The sequence below is a fragment of the Scleropages formosus genome, chromosome 2 (assembly GCF_900964775.1).
Source record: "Scleropages formosus chromosome 2, fSclFor1.1, whole genome shotgun sequence".
Taxonomy (NCBI): Eukaryota; Metazoa; Chordata; class Actinopteri; order Osteoglossiformes; family Osteoglossidae; genus Scleropages; species Scleropages formosus.
The window spans coordinates 23,697,897-23,725,570 of record NC_041807.1 but is presented as its reverse complement, the minus strand read 5'-3'; the positions used below and the strand labels follow the sequence as shown (position 1 = coordinate 23,725,570).

General features: G+C 46.1%; 1 protein-coding gene and 1 non-coding gene across 2 annotated transcripts; both read right to left on the bottom strand.

The window, feature by feature from the left end:
* Window positions 1-3,353: 3,353 nt before the first annotated feature.
* LOC108939223 (eukaryotic translation initiation factor 4E type 3-like) lies at window positions 3,354-11,544 on the bottom strand. The gene is made up of 7 exons (XM_018760381.2): window positions 11,036-11,544; window positions 7,364-7,436; window positions 6,871-6,965; window positions 6,472-6,532; window positions 6,324-6,390; window positions 5,502-5,657; window positions 3,354-5,353 (listed from the first exon to the last, which is right to left on the bottom strand). Exons 1-7 carry the CDS (start codon window positions 11,212-11,214, stop codon window positions 5,307-5,309), a joined length of 678 nt encoding a protein of 225 aa, XP_018615897.1. The 5' UTR covers window positions 11,215-11,544; the 3' UTR covers window positions 3,354-5,306.
* Window positions 11,545-12,954: 1,410 nt separating this feature from the next.
* trnas-gcu (transfer RNA serine (anticodon GCU)) lies at window positions 12,955-13,036 on the bottom strand. The gene has a single exon. It is a non-coding gene; the product is annotated as a tRNA-Ser (tRNA).
* Window positions 13,037-27,674: the final 14,638 nt, after the last annotated feature.

The following is a 27,674-nucleotide window of genomic DNA, read 5'->3' as shown; positions in this document are numbered from 1 at the left end:
GGTGAAAGGTAAACGCAGCACCCTGAGTGCGGTAAGGAAGGAACACTTCAGACTGTTCAGTCCGGGGTGGCAAAGGACCGTAGTTTCGGCAGCCCGTTAAGATAAGTAAGGAAACAAAAATCTGCTCCTGCGTGGGGTCACACACTTTGAAACCCGGTTCCTTCTTTCTGTGTTGTACCTGGAAACGAAAAAATGTTTTCCGCTAACCATTAAATGATAACACTGCACTTCCGCCCTGGTCCTCTCTGAGACAGTACAGAAAGTAACGAAGTTACTCGGACGGTACGCCGTGTACATGTGTGCATTGTGTCCTCAGAGAGCGGTCGGCGAGGAAGAGCCGCACGTGACTTGGCTACTGCGTTACTGGCCGCGCACCGCCACACTCTGGTCGCTTCTCACACTCGCTCGCGACGCTCTTGATGCTCGTGAGCACAGCTCCTTGTTCACCTGCTTCCTCTGTCCGAGACGACTTGTTGCGGCCTTACATAATGCACTCCGTTGCACTTTACCCCTTTTTACACACAGTAGGGTATTACAGCAGGGTACGCCCGCGGATCAGAATGGATCACCAGCCCACCAAGGGTGTCTGGTTCCCCATACTGGAATAAATTTCTGCATTCATCATTTCCGATAACTTAAATGTTTATTCAAATAAATGAATCCTAAAACTGCCACATCAGTAAGAAAATTTAAAATAAAACAATAAAAATCAACAAGCCCAACTAATATAAAATAAAGATCACATGACAAAGCCTAGTTTAAAACACACACAAAAAAAAAAAAAAAAAAAACATACTCCAAGCCATCTTCCCAGCCTGCTTAACTCCCCCAGCCTCTCACCCAACACAGTCCCAAACAGGGTCACCCCATTATTTCCCCCAGAAGTGTCCCCAGTGGTTTAACAGGTTATTTACAACTTACCCATAATCCAACTATCTACGATAAACAAATCTTCCCGCCTAAACACCAGTAACGGGGGTCATTGCATTATATCGAAAAAGGTAATGTTACATCTTGGGGGGAAAAAAAAAATCAATTTCTTTTTATTGAGCACTTTTCGTTTCATAGTGACAGAATACATGTTCTTTATTATTCAGCCATGGGGGGCGTGGTGACGCAGTGGGTTGGACCAGGTCCTGCTCTCTGGTGGATCTGGGGTTCGAGTCCCGCTTGGGGTGCCTTGCGATACACTGGCGTCCCGTCCTGGGTCTGTCCCCTCCCCCTCCGGCCTTACGTCCTGTGTTGCCAGGTAGGCTCCGGTTCCCCGCGACCCCGTATGGGACAAGCAGTTCAGAAAATGTGTGTGTATTATTCAGCCTGTACAATATGTTTTTGAATATATCAGTCACTCTTGAGTTTTTAAGTGAATGTTTCACCAAAGGTTACAATGGAATACCGAAACAGCATTAGCAAAAAGGTAACGTAACATCTTGGGAAAAGTGTTATTTTGTGTGTGTAAAGTATGCTTTTGGACATATACACTCACCGGCCACTTTATTAGGTACATGTTGCTAGTACCGAGTTGGACCCCCTTTTGCCTTCAGAACGGCCTTAATTCTTCGTGGGATAGGTTCAACAAGGTGAGGGAAACATTCCTCAAGAGATTTTGGTACATATTGACATGATAGCATCACGCAGTTGCTGCAGATTTGTCGGCTGCACATCCATGATGCGAATCTCTCATTCCACCACATCCCAAAGGTGCTCTACTGGATTGAGATCTGGTGACCGTGGAGGCCATTTGAGTATAATGAACTCATTGTCATATTCAAGAAACCAATCTGAGATGATCTGAGCTTTGTGACATGGCACGTTATCCTGCTGGAAGTAGTCATCAGAAGATGGGTACACTGTGGTCATCAAGGGAGGGAAATGCTCAGCAACAATACTCAGGTAGACTGTGGCATTTAAACAATGCTCAATTGGTACTAAGGGGCCCAAAGTGTGCCAAGAAAATATTCCTCACACCTTTACACCACCAGCGTGAACCGTTGATACAAGGCAGGATGCATCCATGCTTTCACGTTGTTTACACCAAATTCTGACTCTACCATCTGAATGTCGCAGCAGAAATCAAGACTCATCAGACCAGGCAACGTTTTTCTAATCTTCTGTTGTCCAATTTTGGTGAGCCCATGCGAATTGTAGCCTCAGTTTCCTTTTCTTAGCTGATAGGAGTGGCACCTGGTGTGGTCTTCTGCTGCTGTAGCCCATCTGATTCAAGGTTCGATGTGTTGTGCGTTCAGAGATGCTCTTCTGCATACCTCGGTTGTAACGAGTGGTTATTTGAGTTACTGTTGCCTTTCTATCAGCTTGAACCAGTCTGGCCATTCTCCTCTGACCTCTGGCATCAACAAGGCATTTTCGCCTACAGAATTGCCGCTCACTGGATATTTTCTCTTTTTCTGACCATCGTCTGTAAACCTTAAAGATGGTTGTGCGTGAAAATCCCAGTAGATCAGCAGTTTCTGAAATACTCAGACCAGCCCGTCTAGCACCAACAGCCATGCCACGTTCAAAGCCACTTAAATCACCTTTCTTTCCCATTCTGATGCTCAGTTTGAACTTCAGCAGATTGTCTTGACCATGCCTACATGCCTAAATGCATTGAGATGCTGCTATCTGATTGGCTGATTATATATTTGCATTCACAAGCAGTTGAACAGGTGTACTTAATAAAGTGGCCGGTGAGTGTAAGTCACTATTGGATTCCTATACACACACACACACACACACACACATTTTCAGAACCGCTTGTCCCATACGAGGTCACGGGGAACCGGAGCCTACCCGGCAACACAGGGCGTAAGGCCGGAGGGGGAGGGGACACACCCAGGACGGGACGCCAGTCCGTCGCAAGGCACCCCAAGCGGGACTCGAACCCCAGACCCACCGGAGAGCAGGACTGTGGTCCAACCCACTGCGCCACCGCACCCCTTGGATTCCTATACAATATTTTATAACTGCTTGTCCATCCATCTCTCGTATAACACTGCCAAAACACCTTACTTATGGTAGGGCTACATCCAAAGAGCCCCTTAAACTGTAACAACTGGTACAGCTAAACTTTAATATACAGCAGGTGGGTGCATTGTGCAGGTAGGAAGAACTATAAAATAAAATCAAAAAGATGTACAAATTGTAGTGAATAAATAACTAAGCAACTTAACAATGTAAGTCACTTTGAAGAAATCAGACACACTGTCTGAAATCACTTGTCTCGAGCGGGGTCGCGGCGAACCGGAACCTAACCCAGCAAGACAGGGTGTAGGGCTGGAGGGGGAGAAGACACACCCCAGACGGGATACCAGTCCGTCACAAGGCACCCTTAAGCAGTGCTTGACAGCAGGACCCGGCCAAACCTGCTGCGCCACTGCGCCCCCCACATGTTGAAGAAATGCACCATCTAAATGAATACAAAATAACAGTAAAGCCACATCAACAATTTAACTTGTTTATTTTTTTAACCTACAGGCAAAAATGTATTTTCTTTACAAATGATTAAATATGCTCAAATAAATCAACACACTTCAAGATTGAAACTATGGCACAAGGCACAATTCCAAAAGAGAAACTCAAATCAGTGTGAGGTCTCAGATCTTTAGTGGCAACCAAGGATTAACAAAATAAGAAAAATAAAAAAATTTCCATATATGCTCTCACAGCAATATGTCCTAGGAATAACAAAAAGCAATACTTATAAATGCATACATGTCAAAATTATTTCACCTCTAAATATTACTGGCTTGACATTTATTGTGCTTTTGGCGCATTTTCAAATGACAGACCTGAGTCACAAAGCAGCCTTTCCCTGATCTACTGATTCTGCTTTGGCAGATAGAAAACAAAATGTAACATACATTCAAGAATAAATTTTAAAACATTTTATTTCTAAAATTCCAGACAATGTATAACTGTAGGAAACTAATATAAAAATATTGTACTACTGGTTTTAAAAAAAAAAAAAGTTTAGTATTGTCTAATAAAAATTTAGGCAGATAAAGTGTACAGTCATTGCTTTGTTTGTGCAGTACTTGATGAACCCATTACAATGTGGAGAAAGAACCAGAAAAGGAAACAGCCTCTTTGGTAAAAATAAAAAAAAGTAAAGAAAATACACCTTCTACCCAAACTCTGGTGGCATATTTTTTAAAAGCAATAGAGAAAATATTTTTGTCACACAAATATTCAGACACAAATACAAATAAAGCCACCTGAAAACACAGCTCAGTGAGTAACACTGAATTCATAGGGAAAAAGACCCAGCAAATTAAGGACACCCTGTGAACCACTTGTGGTAAGTTCAAGAGAAAAAACCTGTTAAATCACAGCATCTGCTCTGATTCCTGATATTGCAGGAGTCAAATGAATGGCCCAAGAAAATGAAGTCAAACAACAGAATGTAACATTATTCAATTCAACAAAAAAAGGCTGATTATTCTTACATTTCTGAGAAAGGGCTAAAAAAAAAAAAAAAAAAGTGTTCTGTCAATCACAAAACTATAAGCAAACATCTGTCCAGTTAAACACATTTTTTCCATGTACTGTGTAACATAACGCTAATAAACATTTTTGCATAATTTTTTAATCCCAAGAGACAAAATTAAAAATAATATTCAGCTTGCTAAAGTCATAACAGGTAAAACAGGCTCAATGTTACTCATAGCTGTCCCTGCACGCAATTTTGTGAGCTGTCTACTTCATTAAACAGAAGAGTCACTGCTGCAAAGGTGGACATTTTTTTGGCACCAAACTTCATGTTATCCTTTCTGTCTGTGTGTGATGGTTGCAGACTGAAAACAGACAAAGCACGATTTACCACATGTGCAGACATAAAAAAAATCAGTGCACAGCAATTCTACAATAATCCTATTTCAGCATTATTCCCCACGTGACGTGTTGGAGAACATCACCGCAAGGTGCAGTCGGCTCGTTCTCACTGCATCAGCTGCCATGGTGATACAGTGAAGTGAAAGCCATCTTTGTAAGGCAGTCGATGAGCTTCTGCTTGTGACATCACTGGCCAAAGGTACATGCTGATCAGTGGCAACACGCTACAATCCCTGCACATACAAGGCAAGGCCCTTCTTACATCCCTAGGTACCACTCTAAATGTCCGCAACGCAAATGTCTACCCATAAACGCCAAGATGGGGTTTCACATTTTGATTCTGAGTCAACGAGAAGTGCAGCCAGATGGGAATATAACGCAAGGACAACTGAAATTCCAAAGTCGGCAGAGTAGTGATCACCCTAGGGGGTATTTTTCATCCCCTTCCTTTTCTCAACACGGGGGTTCAGTGGCTGTTAATGTCTGGATCGGCCTCCCTCGAAGGCACGGTGCTCAACATGCGCTGGAAGACACATACCACAGAGAAAACCATTTACAACAGCACTGGCAATGACAAGTTTTTTAAAAAAAAATGTAGTTCTCTGAAAATATGGTACAATGGCTCCAATTCATCTGACATCCAGTATAAAAGAGGCGAGAGTGGCACTTACGCTTATAAAATACGGCCTTAAAAGATATTTGCGGGAGAAGTTCATAAATTTTCCCGAGGACTTTGGCTTCGCTGGCAAGAGCGGCGCTTCCATTCCAGATCTGAACGACGTCCTCTCGATCCCGCACGCTGACACTTACACCAACTACTTCATCCTCTAAACCAGAAAGAAGAATCCTTCATGTTCTGTCACTTCCTCTGTCACAGCTTACAAGCAAGTAAAGACAATGATTGGGGCCAAATGTCATAAGACACATAATCACTGCTCTTTAATACAAGAGTGTAAAATGTAAATTTTGGTGCATTATATTAAACAACTTAAAGGAGAACCATCATAGCTTCCATCAATATTAAAAGGCAGCTGGGAGAATAGTGGTTTGAGCTGCTGCCGAACTGCAGCCTTTGGTCGCAGGTTCGAATCCCACCTCCAGTTATGGCACCCATGAGTAAGGTACTACATTTCTCCAGTAAAATTTTACTCGACTGTATAAATAATTGTAAGTAGCTTGACTTGTCTTTGAAAAAAGGGTCAACAAAATGAAGAAATGCCCCATTTTTACTATCCTTATTTTAAGGTTAGAGAAAGATCAAATCCCTTTATACTGTTCAGATCCTGTGCTCCCCACAGGGAGCTGTAGCACACACACCTACAGCCAGTAGTGTACCACACATGAAAACTGTCATTGTTCATTCAACTCAAAGAACTAAACTGTTCATTACAATGCGGCCTATGTTTCACACAAAAAATTTGATTTTTCACAAATTCAGATTATGTACAGCATGGAGGTGATGGGAAATGGGTTGGAAAGCCATAGGAAGTCACCTGAAGCACAATAATCTGTAAACTGCTCTCCGATGGTGGCAAGCAGCAGCTCCTTCCAAACCGCGGTCTGTTCAGAAGAAGAACAATAATTTGATTTATTCATTATGCTCACCGTACAAAAGAACGTGAAAAAGCCGCGCAAACTTACAGTGCTTTCTTTGGGCACTTTCATCTTCCAAACACCACCCTTGGCATTACTTTCTTCTTCCCTGTTGACAGTACGAGGAACAATAACTAAAAACAACAGAAGTATCGAAAGCACCAAAAATGCAATAATGTACAGAAACTTCACTGTGTGAAGTGTATATATCGAAACACAAATGGGAACCAATAATCTCTTTTAATCTCTTTTGATGTCCTCAGTCAAACGCTACTGCAGCCACTTAACACTGGAAAATCTCCCCAATATGTAAGGGTCATATACACATTTGTGAAAAAAACAAAACAGAAGTCTGTGTGCAGGTTGGAAATTGTGAGTGAGTGAGTGAGTGAGAGAGAGAGAGAGAGAGAGGGGAGGAAAGAGAGAGTACAAGACAAATAAGCTCACCACAGTGGTCTCCTCTCCCCTCTCATTAAATGATAGCTACACCTCAGCGGCAGGGAAGAGACTGTAGGGATGTTGTTGTAGACACTCCAGAAGCTCTGTTCACACACATAAGACAGAGGGGAAGAACTCCAAGGTACTCGGCTGTACTATAGGTCACTCTGTATGCCACCGATTACTGGGTGAGAATCTCTGCCTGGGGATAAATCGCAAAGGATGCCCAGGACCCCATGTGGACATCATACAGCCTTCCATCAAGATATTGCATTGCTCTAAACCCTACCTCCACCTCCCCACTGCACCCACTGCCAAACCAGGCCAGCAACGGAGAACTCCAGGCTCCAATCAGCTGGTAAAACACGTCTACACCGTACCCACAGCCGGACCGGATTTCGGTGTGGGAAATGACAAACTCATTTCTATGTTCCCCAAGTATCTTGCACATCGGTTCTACCTGATCTTTCTTGGAAGCCATGATGTGGTGAAAATGTCTTACCTGAATCGTCTGAACGGTGTAGATTTTCTTCAGGTTTGATTCACATTCCGCTGCTGTTGTACCTGGCAATGATCTGGAAGGGAGTTGAACACTATTAACACCGTGATTAAAGTAGTGTTTTTATGTAATCACATGGCACGGAATCCCAGAAGACGAACCAGGGTTCAAATCCCCACTCCTGCTGTCATTCCCTCAACCAACACAATAAATATTCCCAGATGTATAAAAGGATAAACAATGGTAAGTAGCCTAGTGTAGAACCCAAATGTAAACTTCCTTGGACAAAGGCGTCACCTATCTCTCTCTCTCACACACACACACACGCACACACACACGTACACGCGCACGCACACAGTCTGAAACCACATGTCCCAAGTGGGGTCGCAGCAAACTGGAGCCTAACCTGGAAACTCAGGGCGCAGGGCTGGGGGTGAAGAAGAAACACACCGGACGGAATGCCAGTCTGCCCCAAGGCACCCCAGGCAAAACTTGAACCCCAGACCCACCACAGAGCAGGGCCTTGCCAAGCCTGCTGCGCCACTGCGCCCCCCATCACCCATCCCTCTAATTTTAATAACATTTGTCCTGAGCAATGCCACAGTAAACCAGAGCCTGTCCTGGAATCACCGGAGGAAAGGCTGAGGAAGATGTACCCTGGACGGGACACCACTCCATCGCAGGTTAGCCATACACACAAATACACACCCATTCACATACTAAAGGCAATTTTGAGTCAACAATTCCCCTGAACCGCATATCTTTGGACTGTGGGAAGAAACCAGAGCACCCGGAGGAAACCCATGCAGACACGGGGAGAACATGCAAACTCTACACAGACTGAGCAGGGATCGAACCCACGTCTTCTCGCACCACCCAGCCGCTGGGAGGCGGCAGCACTACTTGCTGCGACAAAAGGCGTCAGCTAGACGAATTATTAAACTTTAACTGCTTGTTTTTTGTTGTGTTACAAAGTAATACATCATCTGCCAACTTCCAAATAACATCGCTAGCAAAGCTGCACTGTCATTCCAGGTCACTGTGTGAGCTGGGGTCCGAGAGAACAACTCCTGGACTCTGCTCTCTTAGCAAACATGACATGGTTCACTTTTAATCTTAGTTTATGAAACATAAATTAATCAGATTTACTGCATTAATGCAAAACATAATAATCAGGAGCAACAATTCTGACTTTTTGAGCTCTTTTACTGTATGAGAGGTAAAATAATCCATTGTCCTCCACTGCTGGATACCCAACAGCTATACTGTGCTGTATTCATAATCCTAGTCTTGAAGGTGAAGTACGTCATTGTTAATTTATTTAGCTAAGATTTCTCCAAAGCTACTTGAAATTTTAGGGTTAGATACTAGGGAATTTAAAATTATTTTCATACAGCTGGAAAATATTTACTGTATCAGTTCAGGGCCGATTACCTTGCTTACAGCAGGAGTGAGGATATCGTACCCAGCTCTTTTGACTGCAAGACGATGGCTCTAATCAGAATGCCACTACCTCCTGTCCCCATACTTCGGTGAGGTAAGAGTATCGAAGCATATCTGGGCCTAAAAATATTTTCCCGAAAAATTTTTTAAAAAATGAAACAGATCATGTTTGGAAAATTTAAAGTGTAAAAAAAACCCTACTTTGACAATTGTTTTCTTTGCAGTGATAATGGACCAGTGCCAGTCAGGTCAGCGGTGACAATGCCACTGAAAAGATGGCACTAGAATGTGCTGATTTGAGGGAGGAAAAAAAAAAAACAGACCGATGAAATCAACATTAATCACTTATGGTTAAAAATACAAAAAAAAAAAAACAGCAACGGCATAAAACTGCAGTGGAGTCTGTCAAGTGAAACATTTCATTTGACACAGGAAATGCTGTAGAGGACGCACTCATGTAATGTCAGCAGCAGGGTGGACACCCCGAATTTTCTGTGATCACAAGGTCAACAGTGGTCAGCGCACCCAAAAATGAGTGGCCTGCTGTACAATACACCGCTCACGAGTTAAAAGACCCAAGGTGATCTTCGGCAGAACAAAACCCCTACCTACCCCTGGGGGTGAGCTTCAACTTGTTTTGACTCCAGAGTAACTCGAGGACACTGCATCATGTCGTTGTTGTTTTTTTCAAAAGGAACACGTATACAGTGTACGGTACGTGTTATTAACGGTGTTCATTCGTGAGTCTGCTGCCTAACAGGTAAAGAGAAATGTTAACTTCCAGCAAAAGAATACAAACCTAAAGAAGACAAGCTAGTCCTGGTTCCTGCAGCATTTGGCACAGAGTTTCTTCTCTAAGCAGGTATGACGGACAAGCTTGTACCTGAGCAGCTACGGGGGGTGGGTGTGTGTGTGTGTGTGTCATGCGAAATGTAGACCACAGTGAACGATGCTGTTCAAGACTAGCATAAAACACATAAAACACCACGGCAGCAGGAGGAGTGGTGGCTGCCATGCACTCAGTGTGAACACAGGTTCGAAACCCACCTCCTGGTGTAGAGCCCTTGAACAAAGTATTTACCCTGAACCAGTACAGTTGGAATACCTTGCTGTGTAAATGGGCAAATAACTGTAAGCAACTTCATACACAAACCTTATATGGTAAGTTGCTTTGGACAAAAGCATCTGCGAAATTAAAACAAGAAATATTATTATTATTATTATTATTATTATTATAAATATCATGTTTTAGTTCTTAAATTAAATAAATTAAATCTTAATTTTTTAATTTAAAATTAAATCAATTATTAGATTAATTAATTATATTATTAATAGCAGCAATATTATTATTATTATTATTATTATTATGACACAGTGTCTGTCCTGCTGCTGTGTGTCAAATGCCACATACACATGTGGGCTTAAACCAGATGAGATTTTACATAATTACCATTAATTATGCTAAAAATGCACAGAATAGCTACCACATTAAATAGTGATTTTGCAGATTAACCCAAAACGTAAGAATAACTTTCCCCCCCATTATTAAAAAGCCTTGATTACATTGTTACAAGATAAAAGTAATATAAATAACACAATAAATAATCGTAATTAGTAAAAAGTCGACCTTTGACCTTCGATAACCTATGCTATTTCTTAGTTCTTATTATAAGCGACAGGTAAAGGGAAATTAAATACCTCAGTATAACAACTTGTAGATTTAAAACACAAACACATTTCGTTCAATAATACAATAGCTATTCACAATGCGATCTGTTCTGGTTGAATCACTGAGAAAATCTAAGTAGTTTTAAGCAAACAATGGGGCATTTCTTAAATTTCCCGAACACTTCAGGGTTTTAGAGAGCAATTACTATGAGTTATTACGGTAAATACAGGTGGTGTCACAACGCGGCTTTGCTAGCGCGGCTGTGACGATATCTAAGTTACTTGGCCAATTAAATAAACAGCTACCAGGTTGGCCTTAATCACAAGGCCCATACAAATTAACAGGACCACTAAACGTATTTCCCCTTATATACGCGCACATAATATCGCTATGAACTAAAATGCCAATGCATTTATGTCAGTTCCCGAGCCGACGTGAGGTGGTGCGATATGAGCTGATTCCCTCCCTCTCTCTCTCTCTCTCTCTCTCTCTCTCTCTTGCTCGCGCGCACACTGACACACTCACTCACTCACTCAGTCCCTCTGCCTTTGCCCTGTTCTCACCGGTCGATCCAGAAGGTCCAGGGCGAGTGGAGCGGTAGAGAGGTTCCGTCCCCGCCGCTGCTCCGCGTTATTTTCTCCCACTCCTTCTCCCCGATGTCCAACTCGGGCTCGGAGCTCTTCGTCGGGCCGCTCTGTCTCGCCGAGTTCGGCCGCGCATCCGCGGCTGCGGGAACCGCCATTTCTGCGCTGCGCAGGATCCGTTCGAAGCAGTTTTTCGTTGACAGAACAGCTCTTCAGTGTGTAGATGAGGCACACGCAGCAGCAGCTGCTGACTCACTGCCCGTCTGCAGCGTCCCCTACATCATAAAACGAGCACAGTGACGTGTGTGTGCGCGCGCGCGCCTCTGCACCATGGACTCCCGACGGCGCTGTGTGTACATGCAACGTTAAATAGTAGAAGTGTTTCTGAACATTGAAAGTCTTTGCGTTCACAAATGACTCCGTACGTGGTCATGCCACAGTCTCGTGCGCATTTCGCATGTTACCCCAGCTTCATTCCAGTGATGTACAGTAAAATAAAGTACAGTATTACATTACATAACTCGTCTCTAAAGTAACATGCATTCTTACACTCCTCACAGTCACGCGTCCATTCATACAGGTGGACAGATTTAAGATAAGTACCTTCAAGGGTACAGAGACTTCTCCCAACTATCATACTGCCTGGAGTCCATAATATAACAGTATAGTGTGGTACTGTAGCACACTCTGTATACCACGCGTAAACTTTGTATATAATATATAGGCCTACCATATACCCCGCTGTCTGATGCTGTAACACAGCGCTGTACTGTTTGCTTCGCTTTATATTATTATGGCGCGCAGCACCCTGGGTTCGAATGGGGTGAAATAGGACACACAGGTAGCGTTCACCACTAACATTTTATTGGAACAGCGGCACACCGAGAAATAATGTCGTCGGTCCGAAGACCCCTTTTCCTCAAGGAGCTGTGCCTCAAACCAGCCTGTTTAGCACTCTTGAGACATTCTCTTTTTCTTGCTGGCAAACAGTCACCCCCTTATATTCTACCCCCAAAACAACTATTTCCAATAGACCCGTTTCCCACCAAAACTCTCCGTAACGCGGGTCGTTACATTACGCTCCCTGATAACATGATTCTTTATCCATATACACAGAAGATAAAGAACGTGTACGCATGAGTGTATAACGTAATTCGCACAGCCCGAACCTTCTTGTCAATTTCTAGAAAGTAGAACATAAACATCAAACGCGCATGCATTGTCATAAACCGCTTTGCTCGAGCAGGGTCACGCAAGCCTGACATCATTTATATATATATTATATACACAGTATATATGATGTGTATATGCGATGTCTTCATTCGGAATGTAGGCTAGAGGGTTGGTGTTTGAGGGGTGTGGTGGCGCAGCGGCCTTGAGCAGGTTCTCGTCATAACTGTAAATAAACGAAATAACCGAGTGCCTCCACGTTAGATACGATTGCTCTCGTTATTCCAGGTTGTTTCGTCGTAATTCATTGTATTTACTTCTACTACATCTTCGTCCTCCATTGAAGGGAATCGAGCCGCGTCGCCCAGCAGCCGTCACTGGGTCTCCAGTTTCTCGCCGTCCGCAACAACATGGAGCTTCGGCGGAGCAACCCGAAACAGCGGCGATTTCTCACAGCGTTCAGACCAGGGTCCGAGCACAACGGCTACTGACAAAAGAACAGTAGTATTTAGTGTACACATTTGTCTGCGGTGCGGTACAGAGAGGTAGATACACGGACGGAGTAAAGTTCTGCCGACCGTCTGTACAGAGCAATGAATCATCATGACTGACACACTTAGCTTGAAATGTAGGAGGAAACCCCATAATTCATAATTGAGGAGCTTTATTAACGCTACCCGCTTCGCCCGAAAAACAAGCACCTGCTGCGTTAGCGCGCTTCAGAAGAACGACGAGAATGGGATTCGAACCCACGCGTGCAGAGCACAATGGATTAGCAGTCCATCGCCTTAACCACTCGGCCATCTCGTCTCTCGTTAAACTTTTTTCAAGTTTTAGTTTCTGACTATTGTTCAATGATTTATTGGTGTCAGTGTTCTGTTATTTTCTCAAAGTTATCGTTCCCGTGACAATTTGTTACATCTTTATTTTGTTGTTGAATTACTGTTCTGAACCTTGAACAGCAGTACTAGTGTTGTTGACAACCAGTTCCGAGGGTTCGAGCGCGTCTTTGTGGGTTTGGAGCCCCCTCCCGAGCCCACGCTAAAATCGCGCCAGACACGTGCGGGAGGGTGAGCGCGTGCTCGCAAAAATGCCGTTGCACTGAATAATAAGGCATGAACCGCTGTGTGAAAGAAGAAGCTGTTATGGCGGGTCTCCCTTGTACAAAGACCCCGTTACCTGAGAGTACTGAGAGTACTGGGTTTGCCCATACTACATAAAAGGGATAAAAGGGAACACACAGTTTGTTCCAGATTATTCTGTCCCTTTCCTCAGGTGCACATGAAGATACGGAAATCACGTTCAGACCCCACGTTTGGAAAAACCTCACACTCACGTTCTGTATTGAACTACAATCTTGTGTTCGTTACTGCGACTTCAGCACCCATGGCCCGTCTATCACCACGTTCACCTCTTGACAACTAAAAGGAAAACCGGCAAGGTTTTCTTCATGCACCCTTTAGTTGTCAAGAAGTGAATGTAGTAAAAGGTCCTTCTGGATGTGGGTGCTGTGCGTGTCTGTGCTACGGTGAAAGTGGCCTCCTCAACTCCATTAGCATGATGGCAAAGGAATTGCTGGTCATTGCTAGAAGAATAGATCATTTAGAGAGCAAACTATTACCACCTCTATGCCATCACACATTTCCTTCACATTGACACCTTCCCCTCCACAAGCTTCAACCAGCACACACCCACCAGTTTGACTGTGAAAGGCTGACTCTTGTGTGAGTGATCTGAGCACTCTTAGCAGCCCTTGCATTGCTACATACATGTTTATTCACGTAGCTGATTTTCTCCAAGAGAACATACAACTTTTGACCCATTTTTATAGCTGGGGAAGTTACTAGGGCAATTTAAGGTAAGTACCTTGCTCACACATACTACATTTATTCATTTAACAGCTACTTCCCCCCAAAGCATTTTTCAATGAACTCTATGTAGTGTTATCAGCCCACACACCTTATTCACCAAGGTGACTTTCACTGCTAGATACACTACTTACAAGGGGGTCACTCACACACTATGGGGAAATCTGAACAGCATGTCTTTGGATTGTGAGAGGAAACCAGAGCAAACATGCAAACTCCACACAAACTGAGCAAGGACTGAACCTATTTCCTCTCACATCACCCAGGTGGTGTGAGATAGCAGCACTACTCACTATGCCACCCCATACTATTGCTAGAGGTGAAACTTGAACCTGTAATCTTTGGGTCCAACATGAGGGGCTCTAACCACTATGCTCCCAGTTGCCCCACTTAACTAACCTTTCCAGCTAAAGCAACTTACAAAAATTTACCCTTCTGTACAACTTCACTAGAGCAATATACAGTAAGTAGCTTTTTTAATGGTTCTACAGCTGGAGGGGAGATTGAAACCCACAACCTTTAGCTCTGCAGTTAGCAACTCTAACCACCACACCACCAGCTATCCTATCTGTGTGTGCCATCTGTGTGTTTAACAAGGATGTGAGAAGGAGACAAGTAATAGTAAGGAGTGCAGTATTGTGGTTGTTTCTTTGATTATTTGTTCAGGCCATGAATTATAAATGATAGACCAGGGTTCTTATGCCACAGTTTCTTGGCCTTGGGGGTAGGGGCCTTTCCTCCTTCATTACACTATGAGTCATAATATTAAAATTTAACAGATTACATAAATACATTTCTTACAGTTTTTGGTAGGAGATTTGTTGATATGCATTTTAGAGTAAGAAACCAAGCCAGGCCCCAAGACACACACTGCTGTTGCTTTGAGAACTTTAATTCAGTAATAAGATCTGGATGAAAAGGACAAGTACAGGTATGTTTCTCACACAACATGGCATTTAAAATCAACCCCAGAGGCATATGTTCCCAGGCAGGGTGTGTGGCGAGTGGCCAGGAAACCCTAGGGGAAAAACAGAATGTTTAGAAATGTCCCATCAACACTTGCAACACATCTACGGAGTGTGAGAGGAACGGGAGCCCCTGGCAAGACCAGGGCGAGGACACAGATGGCACACACACACACACACACCCAGACGTAGTGTCAGCCTGCAGCAAGACAGTTAGTGACACAGTCGACAGAGTAACACTCCTCTCTTAAAATATAGCCTCAAACATTTTTTATGAGAAAATACAGCTAAATAGGCAGACTAACTATTCAAGAGGTGCGAGTTACAATATTTCTGAAACACAGTTTAAAAATTTGTTCCAGTTAATGAATTTCTATAGTCCTTGGAAGAGATTCGAAGATACCCTGAGAAGGCACATTTGCGGTGAGACGTTACATAATGAGCTGGCATTACGTATAATGGACAGTGCTGTTTGAAAGTATGTGAGCCCTATAGGGATGGTCATTATTCTTATGCAACACCTTAAACATACAGAATGAATAAATGACTATTATTTACACATCTGATTCTACTTTTCTACTTGGTGTAACCAATGCAACTTGGGCTTCACTTATTTTTGCACCTGCACTACTTTGTTTCTGCTACACACATGATTTCCTCTAAAGCAACAACGGGAATTGGTTTTTACACACCTATTGTTATTGCGCCGGAAGGTATAGAGCAACGGACTCAAAATCTGTTTTAATAGTCTATGGGTTCAGGCAAGAGAGTAGTCAAAACAACATAGGCAATGGTCAATCGATCAGCAAACATCATACAAAGGATGTTACAAGAATCGTGGTAAGTATAAATAGGCAAGGGATCAGGAAACGAGAGAAGCAAGCACTAAGGGAATCTCAAAATGGGAACAGAGCGTTGCGGTTGCTTTAGGAAGAGGTTCCACATGGAAGGTCTTCCAGGACGCCCTATTATCCTATGTTCCCTCGATGAGCTGCAGGTGTCACTAATGGGCTGGCGGCCAAGGGCATGACAGTACCCCAGCCGCCCTACACCGAGGATGAGGGCGCCCCTGGGCCAAGGCGCCGGCCACCCCGGATGGTGCCTATGGAAAGCGACTATTAGATCAGGGTCTAAAATGTTAGGCACGCTCACCCACATTACTCTGGGCCATAACCTCCCAGTTGACCAGGTACTGCAACCTCACTCGCCAACGTCAGGAGTCCAGCAAAGCCCAGACGGTGTACACTGGTACCCCCTCAACCTGCACCAGAGGAGGAAGAGTGTGTGCAGCAGCTGGCTGGAGGAGAAAAGTCCCACAAGGCTTAAAGAGGGACACGTGGAACGTGGAGTGCCCCTGCATACTTGGGAGCAGTTGCAGTTTGTAAGTGACTAGCGTAAGACTTTAGATGGGCCGATATACCGTGGGTTCAGCTTCCATGAGGGCAGATGCAACCTGAGGTCCTGAGTAGAGAGCTAAACTCGCTGCCCTGGCACAAAGGACAGGGTCCATTGATGTCTATTGGCCTGCTGCTTGTATCGCTCAGCGTTCGTCCTGAGGTGGTCTTGGATGGACCGCTGTCATGGTACTAGTCGTCCACTGCTGGTACCTGGCTAGGAGGGGTCCGCCATGGGCTGTGTGGGACAACGTACTATGTGCGTATTCTGCCCAGGGCAGGTACTGGGCCCAATGATGTTGCCTCTGGGTGCAATAGGAACGCAAGTATCGGGAAATGTCCTGCTGGAAATGTTTGGCTTGGCCATTGGCCTGAGGTGAGGCTTACCTTGACTCCCAACCTGTCCAGAAGTCCCTTCACAGCCTGGACGTGAACTGGGGCCCCCGGTCCGAGACGATGTCCTCCGGTAAACCGAACACCTGGAACACCTGGTGGAAGAGGACCTCGGCCATCTCCAAAGTGGTCGGCAACTTGGGGAGCGGGATTAAGCGGCAAGTCTCTGAGAACTGGTTGACTAAGATGAAGATCACAGTCTTACCTCCTACCATCTGACGGGGGAGGTCCACCAGGAAGTCAATTGCTGCATGTGATCAAGGACGAGAGGGCATCAGCAGTGGTTCCAGAAGTCCTGTGGGCTTCAGAGCTTTCTCTCCATGACACCAGTTCCCCCTTACTCCGCTGGAACACCGGGTCATGCCGAACCAACCAGGGAAACCTAGAATAACCACGGTGACTGGGGGATGTATCAGAAAAAACACCAGGCCCTCGTGGTGGCAAGCGTCAATTGTAGTGAGGAGGGTCTGTGTGCAGGTGTCCACCACCCCCAAACCCAAGGGCTGGCCATCCAGCATGCTGCCCCTTAATTTAAAGGTCACAATCCTTGCTCGGGATGTTGTTCGCTTGGGCAAACTCTACGTCCATGAAATGGCCAGCCACTCCCGAGTCTACCAATGCACAGGTATACAGTTGGTGCCCTTTCCCACGCTATGTGTAAGAGTAACATGCCCTGACCGGCCCCAGGGACTCACCTGCAATCCCTGGTAGGTTTCTTGTGGGTCCTGCACCTGGCACACAGAGCGGAAATGGCCCAGGGCTCCGCAGTAGAGACACAGGTGGTCTTGGAGTTGATGCCGTCTCTCCTCTGGGTCCAGTTAACCCTGCTCGAACCGCATCGGCTCCGGCTTCTCGTCCTGGGGGCGGTGAGGGCCGGAACGGGCGTCCACTGCCTCGAGGTGGAATCTCGAGCGAGATTGTCCACCACCACAGTCGTCTCCACAAAGCAGTTGAACAGCCACTCCTCTCCTCCGTATGCCCCTTTGTTCTGGAGCTTTGGGTGGAGACCATTCCCGAAGCAGGCCAAAAGGAAGGCAGTGTTCCATCCACTCTGTTCGGCTAGCATCTGGAACTCTAAGCCATACTCGGCCGCGGATCAATTGCCCTGTCCTATGCACAGGAAACAATCGCTGGCAGCACGTGCGGAAAGCGCCTGATTGAATATCGCCTCGAACTTCTTACAGAACTCAACGTAGGTAGTTTTAGTGCGAGTGCACCACCCAGTCCTTGCCCAATGGCACACCAGGCCGGTCAGTAGTGCCACCAAGTAGGCAATTCTGGCCTCCTCTGTCTGGTACATGAGTAGGAGAACACCAGCTCACATTGGTTCAGGAAGCCTTGGCAGTGATCTGGCAACCCGTCATGCCTTTCTGGAGTGGTGATATGGGTGTTGGATAGTAGAGTGCTTGGAGGTGCTGCGGTAACACCCTCTTCCTGTGGAGTCCCAAACTCCTACACCTGCTGAAGGAGTCCGCTAGCCTGGAGTGCAGAAATCAGGCCGTTGAGCATCCCTGCCATCCATTTTAGGGACGGATCGTGAGCTCCAGGAAGAGCACCTTATGCAGCCATGGCATTGTGCAGTTGGCTGTGGGAGAGGCAGAACCTTCTGTCATTGCATCAAAAGGAATAGAGCAATGGACTCAAGAGGGGGGCTCAAAATCTGTTTTAATGGTCGATGGGGTCAGGCAAAAGAGTAGTCAAAACATACAGGCAATGGTCAAGCAATCAGCAAACATCATCCAAAGCATGTGACAAAAATCATGGTAAGTATAAACAGGCAAGGGATCAAGAAACAAGAGTCACAAACACTAAGGGCACACCAGACTAGACCCAGGACATTGCAATTGCTCTAGGACAAGGTTCTACACAGAAGGGCTTCTGGGGTGCCCTTTTATCCCGCAGGTGTTGCTAATGGGCTTGTGGATGAGGGTGTGACACCTATTATTATTACATTGGGTGGCACAGCGAGTAGTGCTGTTGTCTCACAGCACCTGGGTGGTGCAAGAGAACATGGGTTCGATCCCTGCTCAGCCTGTGGGGAGTTTGCATGTTCTCCCCATGTCTGTGTGAGTTTCCTCTGGGTGCTCTGGTTTCCTCCCACAGTCCAAAGACTGTTCAGGTTCCCCCATAGTGTGTGAGTGACGGAGAGACTGTTTCACTGATGTATGGACGAGTGACCCATTGTAAGTCACCTTGGTGAATAAGGTGTGTGGGCTGATAACACTACATAGAATTCATTGGAAGTCGCTTTGGAGAAAAGCATCTGCTAAGTGAGCAAATGTATTATGTCTCATAAGAAAGATTTATTCTAATAAAACAACTATTTTGTGCTAAAACTAAGGAAAACAAAGGGTTCACATACTTCCAAGCAGCCCTGTATCTGCAATGTCTGGCTAGCGTGCGTGATCGTTCTCACAGAAAGATGCCCCACAGTCATGTACAATCATGTGAAAGCAAACTCATATGGGCACAATGTTTCTGCATTTATTCATTTATTCATACAGATTTCCATCCTTTGTCCTGTTTCAGTGGCTGTGATGCTTCCTGGTAGATGGAGGGCAGTGGTGTGTGCAAAAGTGAAGCTAATGCAGGTTGACACACTGAGGCTGGATCACTCTTCGCGTGGCCAGGGTCCAGTAGACACAGGAGATCATGCCAGAGCCAGTATGGGAGCCACAGAAGCTGAATAATCACACCGTCTGTACGGTGTCTTACTGTTGCCACTGCAACACTGCTCATTACAAGTGGGACAAATATTACTGAGCACACTACTGTTTCGTAGCAAGTTGCTCTGCTGCCTCACAGCACCTGAGTGGTGTAAGAGAACATGGGTTTGATCCTATGCAGTTTGTATGGATTTCACATGTTCTCCCTGTGTCTTCTCTGGATGCTCTGGTTTCCTCACACACACATACAAACACACACATTGTCTGAACCACTTGTCCCATAGAGGGTCATGGGGAGCCAGAGCCTAACCCAGCAGCAGAGGGCATAAGGCTAGAGGAGGAAGGGACACACCCAGAACAGGACGCCAGTCCGTTGCAAGGCACCCCAAGCGGGACTCGAACCCCAGACCCACTGGAGAGCAGAACCTGGTCCAACCCACTGCACCACCGCACCCCCTGTATATAATATACAATAATTTTTAAAATTAAATTTGTTTTTTTTAAATGGGGCTGCAAAACCAATCAGTATTTCAAACAGTGCTTACAACAGGCATTGAGAATTTTCCCCACTTGGTGACTGTCATCTGGTTCCCCGTACAGAAAGTAACACATATTGCTTCCTTTGTTTCCGCTGTTTTGTTTGTGCTCCGCAAAAAAAAGAGCCGGAGCATTAGAAAGGCAACGTTTGTTCGGCAGCAACAGCTGACATCCAACAAGCATCCCCAGAGGAACCGCAGCTCCGCGTTTTCCTTCAAGGCCTCGTGAAGAAAGAGCAAAAACGCGGGTCCTCCAGCGACGCAGTCTTCACGCTGTGATGTTCGGAACGTAGACCCGTAATCTGTGACGATCCCGTCATCTGAAGTTCTAAATTAGCTCACCTTGCGAGCCTTCTGCAGGCACTTCTCCAAACAACGCGACTGGCAGTTCCCAAGCGCTGCTTCGGAGCCGTGCGTTTGCCGTAATTCTCCGCAATGACTGATTCCCATCATGCAGGAGACAGGCGCTGTCTCGCATAACATAATCCACCAGCAGCGCCCCTTGTGTGCTTCTGGAAAAATAACAAAGACCACGCCCGAGTCTCATCCGCAGCACCTGCTGGAGTTCTGGAGAAAGGTATACATGATCACACTCCCAGATGCGTAGGATCCACCTGTCAGTCATCTGTGTGATCTGCGGTCCTCCTTTGAATGCAGCACCACTGCAAAGTCCCCGTGTGTTTCCTCCCCAGCCCGTAAACAGCGAGCGGGTGCAGCTGACAGTTATCTGGCATCACACATGCAGCTCATCGATGGAGCAGGAGAGGAAGCCTTTGGCTCACATGTTTGTGAGAAAGGCGTGTAAAAATCGGGAAATAGTGTAGTGTACACACAAAGATCTTCGGTGGGGTTCATACCGCTTGTTGTTTTGCCATTCGGAAACCAGCGATGCAGGTCAGCCGTTCATAACTGAGAGTCCGTGCTGTAGCGCTCTGCTATTCACGGCGTCTTTCTGCATCACTAATAACGCCCCCCCACTGCATGCTTGTTAGGCTACACTCCTCATTAGTGACACGGTGGCACAGCGAGTAGGGCCTGGGTGGTGCGAGAGGACAGGGGTTTGATCCCAGCTCAGTCTGTGTGGAATTTGCATGTTCTCCCCATGTCTGCAGGGGTTTCCTCCAGGTGCTCTGGTTTCCTCCCACAGTCCAAAGTCATGCTCTTCATGTTTGCCCATAGTGTGTGTGACACAGAGAGAGTGTGTTCCACTGATGTATGGATGAGTGACCCAGTGTAAGTAATGTATCTAGCAGTGTAAGTCACCGTGGTGAATAAGGTGTGTGGGCTGATAACACTATGTAGAGTTCATTAGAAATCACTTTGGAAAAAAGCATCTGCTAAATAAATAAATGTAAATATAGCGAGTGCAGGACACTCAAACACTTCCACACACACAATTTAAATGCAATCTTTGGTCTAAATCACTGTTGATCACTGATCCTGACAACTAGAGAGAGAGAGACCATGTAAGATGAACCATTTATGAAGGCAAATGTACAGAAAGAGTGGCGGCGGGGGGTATGGACCCCATTCTTCGTAATTAATTTATCATTATTAGATGAGAGAATTAATTTATCTGTAATCTGAATGTGGAAATCTCACTGCATGCCCCTGCAGATGAGTACTACACAGTTCTGAGCATGTCCAATAAATGTTCAGAAGAAATTATGCATGTCGTGGTGATTATTTATTGACATTTTGGAGCAGCCAGCGCTGCTGTGTTAAAAAGCAATGAGAGGTTATTAGCTGCACAGGATCCTTTTTCACTATTAATTAAGCTGAGCCAATTTTGTCACATTATTGCAGGATCATAGGTAAAGGGCCATTTTTGCCAAGCTCAACACATACCGTATATACAGTGCCGCTCGAAAGTATGTGAACCGCTTGTATGCCTTAATTTTACCACAAATAGTTATTTAATTAGAATCAATCTTTCTTATGTGGCATAACAGGTGTGTGATGAGCAATTCCATATGTTGCCTTAGAGGAAATCATGTGTAGTAGAAACACAGAAGTAGCGCAGGTGCAAAAATAAGTGAACCCCAAGTTGCATTGGTTACACCAGGTAGCTAAGTAGAAAATCAGGTGTGTAAATCACAGTCATTTATTAATTTTAGAGTTTATTTTAATCTTGGCGGGGGGGCGGTGGCACGGACTGGGTCCTGCTCTCCGGTGGGTCTGGGGTTCGAGTCCTGCTTGGGGTGCCTTGCGACGGACTGGCATCCCATCCTGGGTGTGTCTCCTCCCCCTCCAGCCATACACCCTGTGCTGCCGGGTTAGGCTCTGGCTCCCCGCGACCCCGTGTGGGACAAGTGGTTCAGATGTGTGTTTTTTAATCTTTCATACAAGAATAATGACCATCGCTACAGGGTTCACACACTTTCAAGCAACACTGTATCACACGACAATATCCAAGTCCCACGGTGGGAATCGTTATAAACACTATAGTTATACATTTGGTAGAGGAACTTCTAGCAAGATTTTTCTACTCCAAAGACTATAACTAGTCTAACTTGGTGCATTTTAAGCATCATCATTCAATTTATCTGAAGTTAGTTTAATTTACATTTTAATGTAAATTTTCTCTTGAGTTAGATGGGTCATAATGTCCATATCTACCTTGACCACTGAACAGGTGAGTCCAAAGGGGGTCTGCTAAACACGTGGGGACTGCCCATCGCAGGCTTGGCATATCACGGCTCATGCAGGGTGGGCTGGTCACTGGGGGGTGGGGGTCAGGGGGCCCCGTTACGTGCTGAGAGAGAGAAGCTTCAAGTGGCAAAGCCCCCGAGAGTGTTCTTAAACCAGTTAACTGTCCCTCGCTACCTATTCCCCTGTTCCCCGCACCAGTCCGAGTAGGGTGTGCTCTTCTCAGCCCCTGGATTTCAAGACACAAGGAGCTGCAGAATCAGGAGCATTTCGAGAGAGTTTGGGGGCATCCGTTCATATACTGCTGACAGCTTCACCATGACGACCACAGCCAACACACACAACGTGCATTACGTCTCTCCCAAGCTTCGGCTCTCGCACCCTCGAAAGAACTCATTCCCCACTCTGCGCCCTTTCCTTCTGTACCAGAAGGGCTCCACTTAATCTCATTACTGCTTCGCCGCCCTGCTGGGTGGGAAGAGAGGCGAGCGGAGGGGGGCAGGGGCTAAGTGAGGTGGGCTACATAAGAAGATCTTCTCTTGAACACTTCCGTGGATGAGAGCTCTCCCATGTGATCACCACACTCGAGCTTCAGCGAAACGTCCGTCTGTAGAATACACGTCCAAGTGAGATTGCGCCCTTCCTTGCCTAAAGCGGGAAATGTCTTGAACAGAAGAGAAAAAAATCTGTCAGGCCGAGAGAAAAGCAAACTGTGGCCACAAGGTGGCAGGTGAAGATCACAAACCTCACACTTAAGAACCCTGCAATTAGCAGCCTTTGTGTTGCCTTCCCGGGGGGTGCGGTAGAGCAGCAGGTTTGGCTGGATCCTGCTCTCTGGTGGGCTGGGGTTCGAGTCCTGCTTGGGGTGCCTTGTGATGGACTGGTGTCCCATCCTGGGTGTGTCCCCTCCCCTCCAGCCTTGCACCCTGTATTGCTGGGTTAGGCTCCTGCTTCGGAAAAGTGGTTTTGGACAGTGTGTATTGCCTTTATTATTAGCACTGGTGCCTCACATCTTCTGGACTGTGGATTTCCGTTTGGACACAGATTCAAATCCAGCGCAATCTGAGCGTGGTTTGCATGCTCGCCCTGTGTGTACATGGGTTCCTTCCCACAGTGCAAACACATTTCAGGGCAGTTGTCGACACTAAACTGGAATGCATGCGTATGTGTGTACGTGTGTAGCTGCCATTCAATGGACTATTAACCAGTCCACAGTGTGCCCTGCTTTGCACCCTATGTCTTTGGGATAGGCTCTGGACCACCATGACCCTGCACTGTGCAAGTAGCTACTGACAACAGCTATACTGATGGGTAGATGGATCCATTAGTAGTATCTAATAATGTAACCTTGTTTTTCACACTAAAGAGGAGAAATCATGCAACTCAAAGGACAAGAGACTCAAAGGAACGGGACTGACGTTTTAGGAAACTGGCATGAAAACATACCGATCATAACAGGAGACAGCTGGTAATGCAATGGTTAAAAGTACTGCTTTTGGGCCCAGAGGTCATGGGTTCAATTCCTACCTCCAGCTATAGTACCCTTAAGCAAGGTATTTGCCCTAAATTGCCCAGGTGTATAAATGGGTAAATAATTGTGAAGTACCTTAACATTGTGAGTCACTTTGGAGGAAAACATCAGCTAAATGTAACTGCTACCTTGACATGTTCCATGAAATATAGTCATCTTTCAAGCTGCAGTCTCCAAGAACTACTGCTGGATGTGACCCAGTCTGAATAGTTCTGCAGACTGGCTTTGGAACAAAGAGAAGCTTGAACTTCTTGGATTTTTCTGTGCTCGGATATATGTAAATGACGCCGCAACCTAAACTCCAAGTCGCGACAGAAGGTCATGCTCCTGCGTCCTCAGCTCTTTCTGCCGGTCTCCTTGGAGACGGCGAAATCTCAGCTTGGTGTTTCTGCATGTAGCGCGTGTCAGCAAACATCCATTCAAGGACTCTTCAGCCATTATCAGCATCTTGTCTGATAAGCCTTTTGCAATAGGACAGGCGGCGCCTATCTCAAAGAAAACTCGAGATAGAGACGGGAGCAACAACAGATAGCTTAATATAGCAGCCTCCCGAAAGCCTCGACACAGCGAGCGCAGCTTACACAGTCTTCAGGCTGCATTTTAGGCTCGGGGTTCCTGATCCATTCTGGAAATTGTCTCTCTATGAAAAGTCCTCCTATAGAAAGAGAGAGACTGGGATGCTTGACATTGTACAGGAAGAGGAGATAAAAGTGAACCGCAACATCTGCCTTTCATTACCGGTGTCTTTCGAGATCAAGTGTTAAACCATTTGCGCCAAACTACCACGTGGGGAACAGTTGGGGTTAGTGGAAAATTGATCTCTTTTCTTTTCATGTTGGGTGCATGAAGACCTTCTGAAGGGTTTCTTCTTGCTCCTTGTGGAAGCGCTCAAGACAGGCCAGAGGTCTGTTCTGTAGGGTAGAGCACAGTGACTCTGTACTCAGTAGGTTACAGCACCCATCGAAAGTACGATCTCACCTGGACATGATCTATATGGGACAAAATGGACAGGGGAGTGAAGGCAAAGTGACCCACAAGGGTTCTACATCTCTGGGAGCTGCTGCAGACGTGCGAGATGGGAAGACATGGCGGTTCATTTCCTGATCTGGTTTATCCGTTGAATGAAAACACACTATTTTCAACCTTTTGACTCACACTTTTAAGTGGGACTGCTGATGTAGGACAGCACATCCAGGACATCAGCTCAGATAATCACTCTTGCACAGGTTGGCAGTCTTTCCACACCCTGCAACATCTGCCGTCTGTTGATTTTGTCAAAATGCGGGCTGGGCGGCAGGCTGCGGCAGAAGTCCTCCTTGTGGGTCGGGTTCGAGGTGCTTCAACTGCGCAGAAGGGGGAGCGGGATTCCCGCGGCAAAGACTGAGAAGCAGCGGCTGAGCGTCGAAGGGTCACCTGGAAAGCCAGAAAGTCCAAGGGTTTCGAGTAACGCTGAGGTTTCTTACTTCCAAACAACGCGCGGGATGCCATTTGAATAGATGCACAAAACTGTCAAAATTGTCAAAGCTGAGCAACTAAGTAATTATTGACCACAATCCTGTTCTCCTCGTATGTTGGTTGTGATTTTAGGGGAAAAATGTTGGAACCAGCTCGAGTTCTAGACTACTTGGATCGAGGTTCAGTGAAACGTGATGGGGGGGGCATACCTTTAGGTAGTCAGGTTGGGAAAGACTGTATTTGGGGTGGGACAGAGTGAAGTCCTTGGGGGGGACAATGCCCGCCGCAGCCTCGCTAGCCGCATTACTGTCCCCACTGCTCCTCACGTTGGCGCTCATGGCGTCCAGTGATGGAAGAAAGGAGGAGCTGCTGGGCAGCACACTCATTATGCCCAGTTCATACAGTGCCAGCTGGCGCTGCTGGAGACAGACCCAGATTTGGCACGGCACTCGGTTCGAGTGCGCGCAGAGACAGCCGGGGCATCTCCCTCTAACCGCGCGTCCGTGTACCGGGAAGCCAGAATCCCAGCTACGTGTTCGTTTCTAACAAAAGCATCTCATGCGTGTAAAATTTTACCCAAATGAATAAGGCTGTTAATGACGTATGATTAACACATAACACTTCCTGTGCTGGGCAGCGTATTGATTCCATGAGTAGCACTGCTGCCTCACAGTGCCTGGATTGTGTGAGAGAATGTGGGTTTGAGCCGTGCTTGGTCTGTGTGTGCTTATTGTATTATTATTGCTCAGGGTGCTCTCGTTTCCTCCCACAGTCCAAAGACATGCAGTTCAGGTGAAGTGGTGACACCAAATTGCCCGTGGTGTACAAATGGGTGTGTGTGTGTGTGTGTGTGTGTGTCTACCCTGAGATGGACTGGCATCCTGTCTAGGGCGTACCCCTCTCAGTCTTGTGCCCAATGCTTGCGGGATAGGCTCCGGTTCACCGCGATCCTGCTCAGGACAAGGGGTTACTGAAATTGGATGGGTCTCCTGTTCTTTTTGATGTGAAGTCAGACACACCATCTGGTTGTCCAGTGGAAGGTCACAGTTGGTGGTATGGAGTGTATCCTGGAAACATAAGGTGTGAGCCAAGATATACCCTGGACAGGACTTCACACACACACACACACACACACACACACACACACACACACGCGCACAAACGCAAAGTGCAGCTTAAAGTCACCAGTTTCCCTGAAACACATCTTTGGACAGTGCAAGAAAACTCATGCAAACATGGGGAGAACATCCAAACCCCACACCCTCAGCTGGATTTGAACCCATGTCTGCAGCCACAGCCTAGGAGATGGGGCGGGGGGGACCAGTACTACTCACTTCTGATAATAAAAAGAAAAAAGTTCTCCCTCAGTACACACACACACACACACACACACACACACACACACACACACACACACACACACACACACACACACTGTCTGAAGCCGCTTGTCCCAAGTAGGGTCGTGGCGAGCCAGAGCGTAACCCAGCAACACAGGGTGCAAAGCCGGAGGGGGAGGGGACACACCCAGGATGGGACGCCAGTCCGTCACAAGGCACCCCAAGCGGGACTCAAACCCCAGACCCGCTGGAGAGCAAGACCTGGCCAAGCCCGCTACGCCAGCATGCCCCCCTCTCCCTGTGTATAATTTGTTTACTTTTATTGCGATCATTACAATTATTACAATTCTTATTATTACAGAGAAGTATGATTTGCCCAAATTGGCATGTGTTTTGATACCTTTAACATAGTTAAGTCATGCCAATGTTGCACTGACTTTCATTTTTAAATCCATGGAATAAAATGTTATTTTTGAGGAACTTTGTGTTCTCCTGCTTCTATTTAAACTCTTTTCATATGAAATAGATCAGTGACACACTGTGAGAGTACTTCTGAGCTCAGGGCAGCCTGTTCCCCGGCAGCAACGTCCCACCTTACACACACACACACACACACACACACACACACACACACACACACGCTCACTGCTG

Excerpts from the sequence above, each read along its gene's own strand:
- LOC108939223 (XM_018760381.2), bottom strand. The coding sequence starts at position 11,214 with ATGGCGGTTCCCGCAGCCGCGGATGCGCGGCCGAACTCGGCGAGACAG. Across the intron at positions 6,966-7,363 it reads ACACCGTTCAGACGATTCAG|AGCTTCTGGAGTGTCTACAA; the intron begins GTAAGACATTTT and ends GTGTGTGAACAG. Across the intron at positions 5,658-6,323 it reads TACAGATTATTGTGCTTCAG|AGGATGAAGTAGTTGGTGTA; the intron begins GTGACTTCCTAT and ends TTTCTGGTTTAG.